This window comes from Ranitomeya variabilis, chromosome 5 (assembly GCF_051348905.1).
Source record: "Ranitomeya variabilis isolate aRanVar5 chromosome 5, aRanVar5.hap1, whole genome shotgun sequence".
NCBI classification, from domain to species: Eukaryota; Metazoa; Chordata; class Amphibia; order Anura; family Dendrobatidae; genus Ranitomeya; species Ranitomeya variabilis.
This window is the reverse complement of record NC_135236.1, coordinates 60,893,151-60,911,651: the sequence shown is the minus strand read 5'-3', so window position 1 is coordinate 60,911,651 and position 18,501 is coordinate 60,893,151. Positions and strand designations below refer to the sequence as shown.

Here is an 18,501-nt window from a genome sequence, read left to right as displayed (position 1 = left end):
GGCATCCTGGTATGATTGATTGGTCCCATCCCCTTGCTGGTATGATTGGCCCAATCCCAGTCCTGGTATCCATGGCCTCATCAGAAAAGATTTAAAAAAAAACCTTTACTCTTATCTTCTTCCGCTCTCTCGCAGTCGCAGCGTCCTTCTCTGGTGCCAGCAGCTGCTTGACAAGAAGTGACATCATTGAGGCCGGGCTGAACTACGGTGACCTCAGGACCATAGGAAAATGCCAATGATGATGTCATCCCTGGTCAATGATGCTGCGCTCGCAGCAGCTCATTCACCAGTGGTTCTCAGCCTGGACGGTCGCATCTTGGCACCATTCAGGTTGAAAACTACTTAGCCCCCAGACATGGATTACGGCATGGGACACAATGACAGACAGGTATGGTATATTGTTGGTTTTTTATTTTAGTTTTATTACAGGAGTACGAGGGCTTTGGTGGAATTAGGCGAAATTTTTTTGCTTTCTTGGCCTTTTTTCAGAGAATATGAATGATAACACCAAAACTTTTTCTCCACTCATGGATAGTGGTTGGGTGAAGCCATTTATTGTCAGACTACCATGTTTTCTCTTTTTAGGAGTATGTGAACTTTCGATCATGGTAATTTGGATGTTTTGGGTTGTCATTACAAGTTATAAAGAAAAAACACAGTAGTTTGACAATAAATGGCTTCACCCAATCACTAACCATTAGTGGAGGAAAAGATTTGGTGTTATCATTCATATTCTCTGAAAAAAGGCCAAGAAAGCAAGAATTCTGCCGGGGTATGTAAAATTTTCAGCACAACTGTACAGTAGATAATACAGGATCCTCCATCCACAATATCTGATGTCACAGCTCACCTCCTCCTCCAGTTAAATGACTGATAATACCTCTATACATAGTAGATAATACAGGATCCACCATTCACAATAGGTGATATCACAGGTCACCTGCTCCTCCTGTATATCCATATATCTATATACATCTATATACAGTAGAAAACAAGATCCACAATTCACAAGAGGTGGTGTTGCAGCTCACCTGCTTCGCCTCCTTTCACAATGACCTTTTCACACACTCATTAGATGATTCATTACAGTCTATTGTTTTTTATGTACATGTGTTTATCCTGAAAGAACAGGGAGTATACTGGACTATAGGAGGTGTAGAAAAGGTTCAGTGGCCTGTGTGAAAATTTTAAGATTTTCTTTTTCTCTCAGTACAGAAAATGAAATGGAACATAACAAATGTAAAAGTTAAAAAAATACATTTAATATAAAAATCTAATTTAAATGCTATGGTCTTATGGTATTCGCTGATTCATCACGATGGCGCACGGAGTTCCTGAACTTGGCACAAATTAAAACATTTCTTTTTTTCCTAATTAACCATTTTTGTGAATTTTGGGGGAAAAAAAGTGACATCTTTTTCAAAATGTAGCAAAAATTGCTAAACTTGGCACAAAACACCAAAAAACTAGACAAAAAAAGGCAATGCAAAATACATGAATGAATTAGGCCATAATTGGTAATTTTCTGATTTCCTATGTCACTTTTTAAAATCTGCTTCCTTTGCCTTCCTTTCAACATATTACCTTGAACAATGCAATGTTTGTTCCTGCTCTTTTAGAAACAAAGAAAAAAAAAATCTATAAGCAATATCAATGTCCTCAGCTACGGTAAACATCCTCTTGAAAAAAAGGTTTTTTGAGCCTAAAATAAAGCTTCATTTTATCTTTTTCTCGGTTGGCGGCAAAGGTATGTTATTCTTTAGCAATTTTCCATGCCCATCAGAAAGTATGGTTTTGCAACCATCCAAATTCAAACAAGTTCAATTGCAATTTTTGAGAAAAATATAAAATAAAATTTCATCTTGGGCAACACGAAAGTTAGAAGTCTCCTCGAAGCAACATATGATTACCAATCCATGTAGTAATATATATTCCTTTTTGGTTTAGAGGAGAATATTGTATTTTTCAGATTTATTGATAGTATGCAATATAATTACCATGACTTTCTGAGGATCACTCCACCACGCCAGAAATGAAAGAAGATTTTAAAGGTAACAATTAATTTTACTAATTAATTACACAATTAATTGCAGTTTTTTTTCAGAATGGGACTGAATGTGGTCTTAGTTTTGCAGGACCTTAGCATGAGAGAGTGACATTATCGCAATCCTAGCTTGGCGATTGATCTGCGATCACCGTGTGACGTACCTCCATACAAAATCACAGCTTATCCCCATAGTGATGTCATAAGATGGGGGCTAAGCATAAACTGCCATAGCCAATCATGGATATCCATTGTTGTTAGAGGATTAATTACGGGCATTCAGTGTGACACATCATTAATGACAGCTCTATTTCTGTTGGACACAATATGTGGGAAGAGCTGATTGGTTTGTTAATTTGATGATCACAACAGAAGCCTCAGTCTCCTGATGAAGCCAGTCATGGCGAAACATGTCAAGTAGGCTATGAGTGAATTTTAATCAGCTCTAGTAGTCTTGCAACTGACATCTAGAATTATCCTGAAAATATCCATCATAGCTAGTAGACTGCAGCCTTTAATCTAGGTAGGAGATATATTAGCTTTAGGAGAGTGATATCACATTATCCCTTAACCCCTTTCTGACCTTGGACGGGATAGTACGTCCAAGGTCAGATCCCCTGCTTTGATGTGGGCTTCGGCGGTGAGCCCACATCAAAGCCGGGACATGTAAGCTGGAATAGTTGGGGCTAATCCAGGCTTTGTTCATTTTTATCAGAGTGAGCCTGTCAGCATTTTCTGTTCAGAGGCGAAAGTGCCTGTCTTTGACAACCCCAATGGCGGCACTAAAAACCCACTCAGACAAGACGCTAGTGGCAGGTCAGCACAATGCCACCAAGGCATAAAGGGACAGCTAATGCCATGAGTCCTGCTTTGAGATCCAATAGCTGAAAGTCGCAGGGGAATTAGGGAGTATGCTTTTTTTTGGCCAGGTATAGCTTGGCCATCTTTAAAAACTTTTCCCTCCTTGTCAAAAACACCTGGTCATCAGGGCCTTGATGCTGGGAGGGTGTCACGAACTTGGCTCAGGGCTTTGACAGTATATCCATGCCTCTGCTGTATCCCGTGAGTCTTTTCTACTTGGTTGGACAAAAAAGCTTGCTCCCTCCCGCTAGCCTTGTTTGATGGGAATTTGCTCTACATATTTTCCATAATGACCTTCTGGTATAGCACCCTTTTAGTAGACCTCTCCACCAGAGAAAGGAGAGATGCAAAATTCTCCTTGTAGCATGGGTCTAGCAGGGCGCACAGTCTGTACTCCTTATTGTCCAAAATGAATGTAATACTAGGGTCACAGGAAAGGAAGCAGTACATAAAGTTGGCATTATGTGCCAAGCTCCTTTACAGCCAACACTTCCCTGTCTCCACCATGATGATGACTCTCCATCTCCTCCTTCTCCACCTCCCTTTCTTCCCCTCCTCCTTTTCTTCCCCCTCATTCCCTTTCTCAGCCTATCCATGTAGGAGAGATGGGATGAAGCTTGTGTGTGTACTAGCCCCTGTTGCGCTAGCGATCAGATCCTGTTCCTCCTCCTCCTTATCCTCTACCCCCTCATTGTTACCCAATCTATGCTGATCAGATGAGATAAGGATGGGAGTGGTATTATCTCTCTATCTCAAGTCGTCCTTCATCTCCACCTGGTCCAGATGCAAAGATTCATGTTTAGTAGAGAGCAGTGAATGCTTAAGTAGGGACAGAAGCAAGATTGTTGCACTGATGATAGTATCATCGCCGCTCACCATCTTTGTGGAGTCCTCAAAATCCACACAAATGTCAGACATCCATGCCCACTCTTCAGTTGTTATGTGCGGAGGCTGACCAGAATATAGATGGGTTTGTTGGCGGTGGTATTCTACAACTGGCTTCTGCTGCTCACAAAGCTTTGCCAGCATGTATAGTGTAGAGATCCAGGGCGTGGTCACATCACACACCAATCAGTGAGCTTGCACTTGCATGCGCTGCTGCAACACTGCCAGAGAGATGGCAGCTATAGCCAACCAGTGGTAATGGGTGCTGTCGTGGTGTACTTTGATCAGAAGCTTTGGTAAATTTGGTAGGTTTTCAGAAACTGCTGAATCCTCAAGATTAGCAGGTGGGTCAAGCATGGTACATGTGTGAGCTTGCCAAACTTCACAGCCGCCCCCAGGTAGCGACCATTACCACACACGACCATGCCTGATTGTAGGTTCAGTGGCAAGATCCACAGATCTGTCTGGTCAGTTATTCCTTTCAAAAACTCTGCCACAGTGTATGGTTTGTCTCTTAGACAAATTAGCTTCAGGAAAGCCTGTTGCCATTTTGCTGAGGCAGTGCAGCAGAGCTTCTGGCTTATTTGAACTATGTGGCTTGAGATAAGAAATTGTAGATGTAGGATGAGGAGAAGCAGCAGAGAGTGCAGTAACTGTTGCAGGAGGTGAAGGAAACCTTGAGAGAAGTGGAGCCAGCCATCCTCAGAGTCGGTAGCACATGTGTCATGCCAGGGTGGGACTCGGCCCCAGCCTCCACAAAGTCCACCCAGTGTGCCATCAGGAAAATATAGCATCCTTTTCCACAAGCGCCTGTCCATGTGTCGTTGTTAAGCGTATAATCCCAATAACTGCATTGATAAGTGCATGGGTGATGTTACTGGACACAAGCTGGTACAAGGCGGGAAGTCACATCAGGAGAAATAGTGGAATAGTCGAAATGTGCTCATTTAGCTTTTGAGCTGTGAGGGGGTGTCTGGTAACTTTATTTTTTTGCAATCCAATGTCTGCTATAGAGAAAGCTGAGCAAGATGCTGGGATAAGATTTAGGGGTGCCTGATGATGGTGCCTCAGAATGTGCAAGGAAAGGTGCAGGGTGCCAGTGTCGTAGACAGGGGATTGTGAAGCATCTAGCACAGAGGAAAAGGCAGTAATGTCACCTTCTGGCACCAATCATGCACCCAGGTGTTCAGCCCACCGAGTCTGGTGCTTAGATGAAATATACCTGATCATGCTGGTTGTGGTTAGGCTCTTAGTGGTCAGGCCCCTGCTCATCTCAGCATGGCACAAGTTGCAAATGATCACTTTTTGTCTCAGTACTCTCTTTAAAAAAGTCCCAGACTGGGGAAAACCTAACTCTCTAACAAAGAAATTCATGAGTGTCAGTGGTCTGCAGAACAGTTGCTCACCATCTCCCTCTGGTCACCCCACAGCCTTTTACTACCTGTTTTGGTGCTACTGATCCCTCCCCCTCAGCGATACTAGCCTCATTCTGCATGTCAGCTTCCCAGGTTGGGTCGGTGACTTTGCAATCCACCACCTCTTCTTCCACTGCCGCACCCTGGTCTTCCTGATTTGGTGACTTAACAACAACCTGACTTATCGGATACTGTGTCTCATCATCATCTCCTCCTTAGACAAAATTTACCCTTCTACACTGTCATATTTTTTGTGACCATGGCTGCTCAAAGCTTTGTCACTAAACAGCATTTCCTCCCTGCATGTTCCTCTTGGAAAGAGCTCCTCGGAGTGTCTAGTGAGGGATCACTGGTCTCCTGGGACTCAACATGGTAGAAGGAATGAGGATCAGGGTGAGGATTAAGTAATCCAGACTGTTGACTAGTGAGACTGGACTGTCTGGTATCCAACCGACCACCTGTTTACACTGATGTTGCTTCAGAAGCGGTTTTCCGTGCCTCCATGCAAAATGGGACACGAAGCCATGTGCTGTAGATGGGTATGTTTCTTGTGCTCCAGAAGCAGGCATAGTTGCACCTGCCCCACATCCTTGGCATCTGAATGCACCATCATCAGCGCTTCCCCATCTCTTACCACACACTTTGCGCATTTTCTAATTGCTAGATCTCTAGAAACCAAGTTTATTTTTAATTTAAAAAAATTGGTCAACTTCAGCAGGCAAAGGGTTTTTTGGAGTTTAATACCACCATAATGTAACATAAAGTTTGTAAAACTGCATGGATGACTAATTGAATCAAGAAAAAAAATGTTGAATGCTTTTTTTTGTTTGTATTCCACTGTAATACTAAGCACGATAAACTCTATAGATGACTAATTTAATCCAGAAATAACTTTTGAATGTTTTTGGGGAGTTTTATATACCATCGTAATGTAACACTAACCATGTTACACTGTATGGATGACTAATTAAATATAGAAAACAAAATTTGAACTTTTTTTTTACTTTTATATACTACCGTAATGTAACACTAACCACGTTAAACTCTATGGATGGCTAATTCAACCTAGAAAAATTTTTGAACTTTTTTTTTGGGGGGGGAGGTTTATATACCACTGTAATGTAACAGTAAGCATTACTGTATGAGTGACAATATCGTACATTTTTTAACCCCCCCCCCCAAAAAAAAAAAAGAATGTGGTCATGTGCAGTAGCTATATATTTAGCAATGGACTGCAAAGCCCTAAGCCCTGTCTAGAGGCTGTAGTCTGCAACTTTCTCTGCTCCTGCAACTGTCCCTGGACTAAATGTGGGATGTATCTAATACAAACAACAAAATGCAGGATTAGCCTTTAGAAGGACTATTAGTAGTGATGGGCGAATATACTCGTTACTCGAGATTTCTCGAGCATGCTCGGGGGTCCTCCGAGTATTTTTTAGTGCTTGGAGATTTAGTTTTTCTTGCCACAGCTGAATGATTTACATCTGTTAGCCAGCATAAGTACATGAGGGGGTTGCCTGGTTGCTAGGGAATCCCCACATATACTTATGTGGGCTAACAGTTGTAAATCATTCAGCTGCGGCAAGAAAAACTAAATCTCCGAGCACTAAAAAATACTTGGAGGACACCCGAGCATGCTCTGGAAATCTCGAGTAACGAGGATATTCACTCATCACTAACTAAGAGTACCATGGTTCAGCATCAGCACCAGTATCACAACACTAGAGAACTCTGAATAGTTAAGCTGTGCACACACAGGCCTGGATAACTGCTCTCTCTCTCCAATTACAGCTGTCCCTGAGCTGTGCAATGACGTCAGTGTGCCTCTCTGATGAGGTAATGCAGCTAGCTAATCACAGTAATGCCACTACCAAGATGGCTACTGCATTACCGTGACTGGCAGGTAATCACCGCATGTTTATTGGCTGTGTAACAAACACCAAACTTGTGGGATGGGGTTTTGTGCTTCAAATCCAAGCACCAGCCAATTCTTGTGAGATGAGGAGCATATCCAAGAACCCAGATAGTCGAATGATATAAGTGTATCACCGAGCACGTTCGCTCTTCCTTATTGCTTGCTTTATGCAATCCTTTCTGTAAGCTGATTACAAGATGTCTTGCTGCAGAAGTGCCCAGTGATCAGCAATAATATCCATGGGAAACTGGGATGCACCATCACAATGGAAATGAAGCCTCTATGTATTGCATGCATGTGCTAGATCCTATGGAGAAGGAAATGTTCTTCATATCATCCCTCCTTCTGGCCTCTGTACGAACTAATGACATATTTTGTAATAGTTTGTTTTCCTTTAAACTTGCAATTTTCTGAGCACACATTTCCAATCTCATTACCTTTTCCATCAACTGTCTTAGCTGCCGACTCCGAGGGTCTCTGGAGCAGGATGTCTGTGCCGGAGCAACCACTGTGCAGATGCATTTGCCATCAGGGGCTTGCGCTGATGTATATATTTGCCACCCATCTTCGGGACTGGGGAAGAGGGTCTGGAAAGAGAGAAAGATCTTTTAAGGTTTTTATTTTCCCCTAATTACATATTCTCAACATGAACATTTCCAAATAAAGGCAACCAGAAAGCTGATACATGTTTTCCGATCTTTGGGCAGCATGTATCAGACATTGGCTGCACAATTCCAGCCCTCCAGCAGGGGGTACCTTGCCTTACTGGAAGCTAGTCAGGTAGGCAGGTCCTCGGCAGCTTCTACCCACCCACTGCCCTGGAGTGACAGGTCTCTCACTGTATGCATATATATGGAAAAACCTATCACTAGTGTTGAGCGATACCGTCCGATACTTGAAAGTATCGGTATCGGAAAGTATCGGCCGATACCGGCAAAGTATCGGATCTAATCCGATACCGATACCCGATACCAATACAAGTCAATGGGACTCAAGTATCGGACGGTATCCCTGATGGTTCCCAGGGTCTGAAGGAGAGGAAACTCTCCTTCAGGCCCTGGGATCCATATTAATGTGTAAAATAAAGAATTAAAATAAAAAATATTGCTATACTCACCTCTCCGACGCAGCCTGGACCTCACCGAGGGAACCGGCAGCGTTCTTTGCTTAAAATGTGCGCGTTTACTGCCTTCCGTGACATCACGGCTTGTGATTGGTCGCGTGCCGCCCATGTCACCGCGACGCAACCAATCACGAGCCGTAACGTAATTTTAAAATCCTGAATGCCTAGAATTAGGCATTCAGGACCTGAAAATTACGTCACGGCTTGCTGTGATTGGTCGCGTCGCGGCCACATGGGCGGCACACGACCAATCACAAGCCGTGACGTCACGGAAGGCAGTAAACGCGCGCATTTTAAGCAAAGAACGCTGACGGTTCCCTCGGTGAGGTCCAGGCTGCGTCGGAGAGGTGAGTATAGCAATATTTTTTATTTTAATTCTTTATTTTACACATTAATGTTGTTTCGATACCGATACCCGATACCACAAAAGTATCGGATCTCGGTATCGGAATTCCGATACCCGCAAGTATCGGCCGATACCCGATACTTGCGGTATCGGAATGCTCAACACTACCTATCACTCAAGGACAGTAGGTGGGAAGAGGTCACCAAGGACCTGCCTATCAGACTAGTTTATCGTGCGGCTCAGTTCCTGGCGGCTAATTAATTATGTTTTGCTCTCAAACACCAAAGCATTTTAGGGTTAACCATAGTTGGAATCATGCAGCCACTGTCTTGTACATGGTGCCTGTGGATCAGGCAGCAAGTATCAGTTCTCAGGTTCGCTTTATCAGATTCTCTTTAGAGAAACAGTTGCAGACCAAAATTTTCCATACTTAAAAATTTTCTCATACAAGCAACATAATGCTTGGTGCTAACTATACACTCTAGGTGCCATGATGACTACATGCACAACCCACATAACCTCAGAAACATCCCACGCAAGAGTGCCACAAAATCTACCTTCTCGAGGCTATCTCTAATCTTTTTCAGCTCATTCCCTGCCTTTTCTTGACCCTCTCCAAGTCTTGCATCTCTCATTTAGGTCTCCTAAAAGTACACTAATGGACAAAGTAATCAGCAATTCTCCATCTTCATCCTCACTCACTCTGGCCTCCAGCCTACCATCTCTCATGATCAGCTCACTCACACCTTCACAATGCGGACTACCATAAATAACCACCTTCACAAGGAATGGTGGCAACTACTGAGTACCTCAACCCACCAGTCTAATCAACTCAAGACCTCAGTTTGCAAAATCTGTGCAGGGTACAATATAACCACCAAAACATAAAACGTACATAAATACACATTATAAATACAATAAATGCATACATGAATAACGAATAACATAATAAAGTTGTATATTAAACTGAACCAGTCTTTTTATCTTAAGTGAGAAAGCTGTAGAAGAATTTGCTTTCATAGAATGGCTTAACAAACCAATAAAGGGGCTAGAAAAGATCCAAATGATCATGGCCCAACTGATTTTTTGGACAATTAATACATTTAATACAATCTAGTCACTACTTTATTGTCTGTGACTAGAGATGATCAAATCAATTTTATGCAAATCATATTTGCGTAGACTTTAATGAATTCTCCTGGTTAACAATACGTAATTCAATTCACAAATTGGCAAAAAATGCTTCCTGCCTTTTTACACACGGCATCAGCCAATCAGGAGGGAATATCAAAGCCGGTATAAACCCCAGAAAAGGAATGGAAAAGGTGCTCTAAGGGGAGACTTTGTCAGAGCTCACAGCTCAACAATAGATACAGATAGGAATGGAAAGCCCTAAAATATTTGTCAATTACTCCAGAGAGTAGTGGTCTGCAAACAATACAGATAGTCAATTCATATGGTTAGAAATAGGAGAGCCAGTGTGATTAATCAGTGATATGGTGGAGATGGCATCTGTTCTGCTACATTTGACATGCAATCACACATTTTTTTTTTATGTTTAATGCGCAAGAAAGCAGCAGCCAGACAGAACAATAGTTGTACAGAAGAGAAAATCAGTTTCAGACAGTTTGCTTGCTTGTCCCAAGGAACTGTACTGAGTTTTTGTATTTTTTGTACACTTGTTTTTCTGAAGAGGGAATCATTGTTTTTTAAAAATACATAAAACAATTCACTAAAATCTAGACATTTACCTGTGATTGTCTACCTCACAAAGTGAAAAATGTTATAAAATGTTTTTGCTATCTATTTTACTAGTCAAATTTTACATTCATACCCACAACACTAATACAGTGCCCTTTTGCAGGTACTGGACTTTTGGACATGTACCTACCTAGCAATTCTTATCATGTCTTTTTTGCGTATGGGTCTGAATTTTGTTGTAAAAAAAAGGGCAGATCTGTAACTGTGTATGGTTGTTTTTGAATACCTTTGTTACTAGTTCAGATTGATAATGGTACACATGACACCTTTACTGCAACCTGATGACACATTTTGCTTTCTATATTTGCACTTTTTTATTACATCTTATTATTGCAAAGGTTCAATAATTAGTGTTGGAATGATTTTTAAATGTTCATTATAGTGTTCTATAAGAGAAAACGTGGCAATGGGGTATTGTAAAAGAAAAAAAATACATACCATGGCTAAGAAGGTGGGAGCCGCTAATAGCAGCAAAGGCACCACTACCATAACTGGCACCTGCCAAATGGCAGTAGCACCACCAGCTGAAGGCCGCATTTCGCCTCCTTTGCCTTCTGACAGTATACTAGGGAGGTGAAAGCAGAGGGTATTATATACTATATGGCACATCGCTCATCTCAATCACAGTTAGATGCTGTTACCTCTGATAGCGACACCATCAGTTTGAGACCATGTTCCACGAAGAACGGACTGCCTGATCTCAGATAAATAAGAGAGATCATTTTTATACCATTATTAAACTTTATAAACCAAAAAGTCTTTCAGTGCTCTTTTTCATTAAATCTTCTGTTTTTGGACACCATCGGAGGCAACTTTGAGATTACTAACACTTTGTTTGACATTACTAAGGCTTTGTTTAAAGAGACTGAAAATCGTTTGTTGGATATAGTCCTAAGAGATCTCAGAGTGTTATACACATTTTTTCATGGCAATTGGAGTACCTGCAATTTTTTTTTTATTTACTCCAGAGCTGCACTCACTATTCTGCTATTGAAGCCACTGTGTGCACGCATTATGTTACTTATCTGGTACTGACCCTAACCTACTGGTCATCCAACAGTTTAATATCTATGAGGGTTTATTGTTACTCCCCTGACAGATGATATTGGTGAAAGAAGAATCTGGCAAGCCGATTTCTGACAGCCAATCCTTCTGGTAGATAAGCCGCAACCAGAGGAGTCTAGTAGCAACTGAGCCGAGTTTGGGAGATAGCTGTCAGCCAAATGATTAACTGGGCTTAATGAATGCAATAGATTTACAAAGTGACGACTATTTAGCTATTTATTGCACATCATACAAAACAGTTTCATGCCGTTCCTTTAAATGTGTGAAAATTGTTATTATGAATGGGAGATGGTTGATTCTTTCATTGGTTTGCAACTAAACTTTTAAGATCAAACACAGGCTCAGCATTTGTAATCTACATCAATATTTTATATCTTTATATTAATAGTATTCATGAGGTTGCTCAGGCGCCATGGCCTCTCACCCCAAAGCTCCAATTTAATCTAATGATAGTAACTGAGATCTTCCAATATTTGGGCCACCGCCTATTCTCAGCAGAGGTAGGCTGAGGGCCAAATGGATTTTTACTTTGTACAATGAATGGGGCCCAGAGTGAGATCTCCTTGTGTAACGCTCAACTTATTGATCTTGACACCGCTATTGATCAACTGACTGAGGGTCAGAACCATGAATACCTACTAACATAGCTAATGCACCTGCCAGTTTTGACAGCTTTCTTCCTCTATATAAGTGGAGCAAGGAGAAAAGTATTACAATATAAATATTAATGTGTATTGGCGGGTTAAGAAATATTCCTAAAAGGTCTTACAGAAGATACTGAGGTAACTAAACCAGTGTTCCCAGAATGCTCTGATGCACAAAACAACGCACTGTGGTTACCAACGGCTGTAAACCAGTCCAACAATGTGCAAAAATGTGCTCTTCAAGACCGTTTTATTAAACTACTTTGCTAAAAATGGACAACTTCTTTATAGGGGTTTTGTTGGGGATAGAAATTATTTTGAAAAAGATTCAGACCCTAAGGGCTCAGATAGATGTCTGATTTTTGCGTATGAGTACTATCCGTGTTTTTCACCCTTGATGTTCTATGGGACCATTCACATGTCCGATTTTTTTCTCTGACTTAGCCAAATATCGGGGTAGTGTCTAATTTTGATCAGAGGGTGGGATCAAAATTGACATTGCATGTCAATGGATCTGTTAAAAAATCAGACTGCACTCAGATAACACATGTATCACTCTCTGGTCATAGTATGATCAGAATAATTGGTCCAATTTTCACGTACATGAAAAAAAAACAGAAGTCTGAATGAACCCTAACTGATTTTTAATCCCGTCCCAATGTGGCCGGAAATGATTGCTCAGCCATAGTGCCCAGAGAGGGTCTACTCTGGCCAGTGTTGGACTGAGCAGTCTTTCAGAGCCATTTTTCCTTGTGCTGAGAAGAAACCATGAAGTGGGAACCCATGAGGATTAAGTTAGGCCACGTTCACACATTCAGTATTTGGTCAGTATTTTACAGAAGTATTTTTAAGCCAAAATCATGAGAGGAACAATCAGAGGAAAAGTATATTAGAAACACCTCGTCACCACTTCTGTATTTTCAACCATTCCTGGTTTTGGCTTACAAATGCTGAGGTAAAACACTGACCAATTACTGAACATGTGAATGAAGCCTGAACTTGAGAACTGGAGCTGCTGGAGATCCAATACAATGTCCACTACTTTGTACAGGGCAGCAAATAATAGGGGGATAAGGTGAGGGAGTAGCACTTTTCCTCAACAATGTGACCCATAAATCACTCTGCCTAACCGCAAAGTTTGTCACCCTAAAAAGGCATGCAATATTAGTGTCCCAGCTCAGCGTTGTCTTAACCTAGGATACCCTAGAGAAACCCTATAGCAAAATGTAAATTCCTTAATACAAAGATTACCCTAAAGGGGAAAGAAAGAAAGAATCAGATCTATACGAAAAATATCCAAAAGGTACCATATATCCTGTATAGGACACACTGTAGCAACCTATTACGTATGATGATTATCTACAGATATAAAGTGCTATAGTGCTTAAAGGGAAAAGTGTAGTGAGCCCTAATTACAATAGAAAGGAAATAGCAGGAAATTACGAATTACCAGAATCCCACATCTCAATCAGATTGAGCAAAATAATGCTTGACTGGCCCAGCCAGAGCCCTGACCTAAACCCAATTGAGCATATTTGGAGAGACCTGAAAATGGCTGTCCACCAACGTTCACCATCCAACCTGACGGAAATGGAGAAGATCTGCAAGGAAGAATGGCAGAGGATCCCCAAATCCTGGTGTGAAAAACTTGTAGCATAATTTCCAAGAAGACTCATGGCTGTACTAGCTCAAAAGGTGCTTCTACTCAATACCGAGCAAAGGGGCTGAATACTTATGACCATGTGATATTTCAGTTTTTCTCTTTTAATAAATTTGCAAAAATTTCTACATTTCTGGGATTTTTTCGGTCAATACGGGGTGCAGAGTGTACATTAACCCCTTCACCCCCAAGGGTGGTTTGCACGTTATGGACCGGGCCAATTTTTACAATTCTGACCACTGTCCCTTTATGAGGTTATAACTCTGGAACGCTTCAACGGATCCCAGTGATTCTGACACTGTTTTCTCGTGATGTATTGTACTTCATGATAGTGTTAAAATTTCTTTGATATTACCTGCGTATATTTGTGAAAAAAACGGAAATTTGGCGAAATTTGTTGTGAATTTGGATTCTGGGCTCCCCCGGTGGCCGCTTGTGGAATTGGACTTGTCATCCTCTTTCCTGTTTCACCTGATTCCATCAGTAGTGGGTGTCGCTATTTAAGCTCATTTCTCTGGTGGTTTCTTGCCGGTCAACAATGTTATCTGATGCCTCTCAGTGCTTGTTCCTGCTTCTAGACAACTACTAGATAAGTTGGACTTTTGTCCATGTTTTGTTTTGCCTATTTGTTCCAGTTCACAGCTGAAGTTTTGTTACTGTGTCTGGAAAGCTCTCGTTGATCAGGGATTGCTACTCTGGCGTTATGAGTTAATGCCAGAGTTTAAGGTAATCTCTGGATGGTGTTTTGTTAGTGTTTTTCTGCTGACCATGAAAGTATACTATCTGTCTTCTGCTATCTAGTAAGCGGACCTCAAATTTGCTAAGACTATTTTCCTGCTGCGTTTGTTGTTTCATCTGAACTCACCGTCATTATATGTGGGGGGCTACTGTCTTCTTTGGAATATTTCTCTAGAGGTGAGCCAGGTCTTATATTTCCCTCTGCTAGCTATTTAGGTCTTAGGCCAGAGCTGGGCATCTAGCGATAAATAGGAAATGCTACCTGGCTATTTCTAGTTGCGTGGCAGGCTTAGTTCATGGTCAGTATAGTTCCATCTTCCGAGAGCTTGTCCCTCTATAGGCTTGCTATGATCTCTGCCTGCAGAGATCATGACAGTTTGACCGGCCAATAAAGTGTTAAAGACCCAGGTTGAGAAAGGAGAGTTATAAGAAGTCTGCTGGAATTTTTTTTTTTTTTTTTTCCTCCAGTCTGCCTTGCTGCAGTCTTTTTTCTCTCTCTCCTCCTAATCTCTGTATGCTCTGTGTGCACCTGACAATAATGGATCTCCAGAGTGTAACTGCGGGTTTGAATAATCTCATCACGAAAGTACAAAATTTACAAGATTTTGTGGTACATGCTCCGGTATCTGAGCCGAGAATTCCTTTGCCGGAGTTCTTCACAGGGAATAGAGCTAGCTTCCAGAATTTCCGAAATAATTGTAAGCTTTATTTGTCCCTGAAGTCTCGTTCAGCTGGAGACCCTGCTCAGCAGGTTAGGATTGTGATTTCCTTGCTCAGGGGTGACCCTCAAGATTGGGCCTTCTCATTGCCAGCAGGGGATCCTGCGTTACGCGATGTGGATGCGTTTTTTCTGGCCTTGGGCTTGCTTTATGAGGAACCTCATTTGGAACTTCAGGCAGAAAAAACTTTGATGGCACTATCTCAGGGGCAAGACGAAGCTGAAGTTTTCTGCCAAAAATTCCGTAAATGGTCTGTGCTTACTCAGTGGAATGAGTGCGCCTTGGCGGCAACTTTCAGAGAAGGTCTCTCTGATGCCGTTAAGGATGTTATGGTGGGGTTCCCTTTGCCTGCAGGTCTGAATGAGTCCATGACAATGGCTATTCAGATTGATAGGCGTCTGCGGGAGCGCAAACCGGTGCACCATCTGGCGGTGTCTATGGAAAAGACGCCAGAAAGTATGCAGTGTGATAGAATTCTGTCCAGGAGCGAGCGACAGAATTTTAGACGGAAGAATGGATTGTGTTTCTATTGTGGGGATTCTACTCATGTTATATCGGCATGCTCTAGGCGTACAAAGAAGCTTGATAAGTCTGTTTCCATTGGCACCATTCAGTCTAAGTTTATTTTGTCTGTAACCCTGATTTGCTCTTTGTCATCCATTGCCACGGACGCCTATGTTGACTCTGGCGCCGCTCTGAGTCTTATGGATTGGTCCTTTGCCAATCGTTGTGGTTTTGATTTAGAGCCTTTGGAGACTCTTATTCCTCTGAAGGGAATTGACTCCACCCCATTGGCTAATAATAAACCACAATACTGGACACAAGTAACCATGCGTATCAATCCGGATCACCAGGAGATTATTCGTTTCCTGGTGCTGTATAATTTACATGACGATTTGGTACTGGGATTGCCATGGTTGCAGTCTCACAACCCAGTCTTGGACTGGAGAGCAATGTCTGTGTTGAGCTGGGGATGTAAGGGTATTCATGGGGACGTACCTTTGGTTTCTATTTCGTCGTCCATTCCCTCTGAAGTCCCTGAGTTCCTCTCTGATTATCAAGACGTCTTTGACGAACCCAAGCTTGGGTCGTTACCTCCGCACCGTGAGTGCGATTGTGCCATAGATTTGATACCGGGTTGTAAATATCCAAAGGGTCGTTTGTTTAATTTGTCTGTGCCGGAACATGCTGCTATGCGGGAATATATAAAGGAGTCTTTGGAAAAGGGACATATTCGTCCATCTTCTTCTCCCTTGGGAGCTGGGTTTTTCTTTGTCTCAAAAAAAGACGGCTCTTTGAGACCATGTATTGATTATCGGCTTCTGAATAAGATCACTGTTAAGTATCAATACCCATTGCCATTGCTTACTGATTTGTTTGCTCGTATAGAGGGTGCTAAGTGGTTCTCTAAAATTGATCTTCGTGGGGCGTATAATTTGGTGCGGATCAGGCAGGGGGATGAGTGGAAGACCGCATTTAATACGCCCGAGGGCCACTTTGAGTATTTGGTCATGCCTTTTGGTCTTTCTAATGCCCCTTCAGTTTTCCAGTCTTTTATGCATGATATTTTCCGCGATTTTCTGGATAGATTTATGATAATATATCTGGATGATATTCTGATTTTTTCTGATGACTGGGACTCTCATGTCCAGCAGGTCAGGAGAGTTTTTCAGGTTCTGCGGTCTAATTCTTTATGTGTGAAGGGGTCTAAGTGCGTTTTTGGGGTCCAGAAAATTTCCTTTTTGGGGTATATTTTTTCTCCCTCTTCCATTGAGATGGATCCCGTCAAGGTGCAAGCTATTTGTGACTGGACTCAGCCCTCCTCTCTTAAGGGTCTTCAGAGATTTTTGGGCTTTGCCAACTTTTACCGCCGATTTATTGCTGGTTTTTCGGATGTCGTTAAACCACTGACTGATTTGACCAGACAAGGCGCTGATGTTGCTAATTGGTCCCCTCATGCTGTAGAGGCCTTTCAGGAGCTTAAGCGCCGTTTTGCCTCTGCCCCTGTGTTGCGTCAGCCTGATGTGAATCTGCCTTTTCAGGTTGAGGTTGACGCTTCGGAGATCGGAGCTGGGGCAGTGTTGTCGCAGAAAGGTTCCGACTGCTCCGTCATTAGGCCTTGTGCCTTCTTTTCTCGCAAATTTTCGCCCGCAGAGCGGAATTATGATGTTGGGAATCGGGAGCTTTTGGCTATGAAGTGGGCGTTTGAGGAGTGGCGCCATTGGCTCGAGGGGGCTAGGCATCAGGTGGTGGTATTGACTGACCACAAAAATTTGATTTATCTTGAGACTGCCAGACGCCTTAATCCTAGACAGGCGCGCTGGTCTTTATTTTTTTTCTCGCTTTAATTTTGTGGTGTCATACCTACCGGGTTCTAAGAATGTTAAGGCAGATGCCCTTTCTAGGAGTTTTGACCCGGACTCTCCTGGTAATTCTGAACCCACAGGTATCCTTAGGGAGGGAGTAATTTTGTCGGCCGTTTCTCCTGATCTGCGGCGGTCCTTGCAAGAGTTTCAGGCGGATAGACCGGATCGTTGTCCGCCTGATAGACTGTTTGTTCCGGATGATTGGACCAGCAGAGTCATCTCTGAGGTACATTCTTCTGCATTGGCAGGTCATCCCGGAATTTTTGGTACCAGGGATTTGGTGGCAAGATCCTTCTGGTGGCCTTCTCTGTCACGAGATGTGCGAGTCTTTGTGCAGTCATGTGACGTTTGTGCTCGGGCCAAGTCTTGTAGTTCTCGGGCTAGCGGACTGCTGTTGCCCTTGCCTATTCCTAAGAGGCCTTGGACACACATCTCGATGGATTTTATTTCAGATCTGCCTGTTTCCCAGAAGATGTCTGTCATCTGGGTGGTCTGTGACCGTTTCTCTAAAATGGTCCATTTGGTTCCTCTGCCCAAGTTGCCTTCTTCTTCTGAGTTGGTTCCTCTGTTTTTTCAGAATGTTGTCCGATTGCACGGTATTCCTGAGAATATTGTTTCTGACAGAGGTACCCAATTTGTGTCTAGATTTTGGCGGGCATTCTGTGCTAGGATGGGCATAGATTTGTCTTTTTCATCTGCTTTTCACCCTCAGACTAATGGCCAGACCGAGCGGACTAATCAGACCCTTGAGACATATCTGAGGTGTTTTGTCTCTGCTGACCAGGATGATTGGGTTGCTTTTTTGCCATTGGCAGAGTTCGCCCTCAATAATCGGGCCAGTTCTTCCACCTTGGTGTCCCCGTTTTTCTGTAATTCGGGGTTTCACCCTCGATTTTCCTCCGGTCAGGTGGAATCCTCGGATTGTCCTGGAGTGGATGCGGTGGTGGAGAGATTGCATC

General features: G+C 42.6%; 1 protein-coding gene across 2 annotated transcripts in view; it reads right to left on the bottom strand.

The window, feature by feature from the left end:
• Nucleotides 1-18,501, bottom strand: part of OLFM2 (olfactomedin 2) — a 445,169-nt gene that overhangs the window by 179,105 nt on the left and 247,563 nt on the right. For both annotated transcript variants that reach the window (XM_077262088.1, XM_077262087.1), the window contains exon 2: nucleotides 7,558-7,707. In XM_077262088.1, the coding sequence (XP_077118203.1) occupies nucleotides 7,558-7,707 (150 nt within the window). The remainder of the gene's footprint in view (nucleotides 1-7,557; nucleotides 7,708-18,501) is intronic.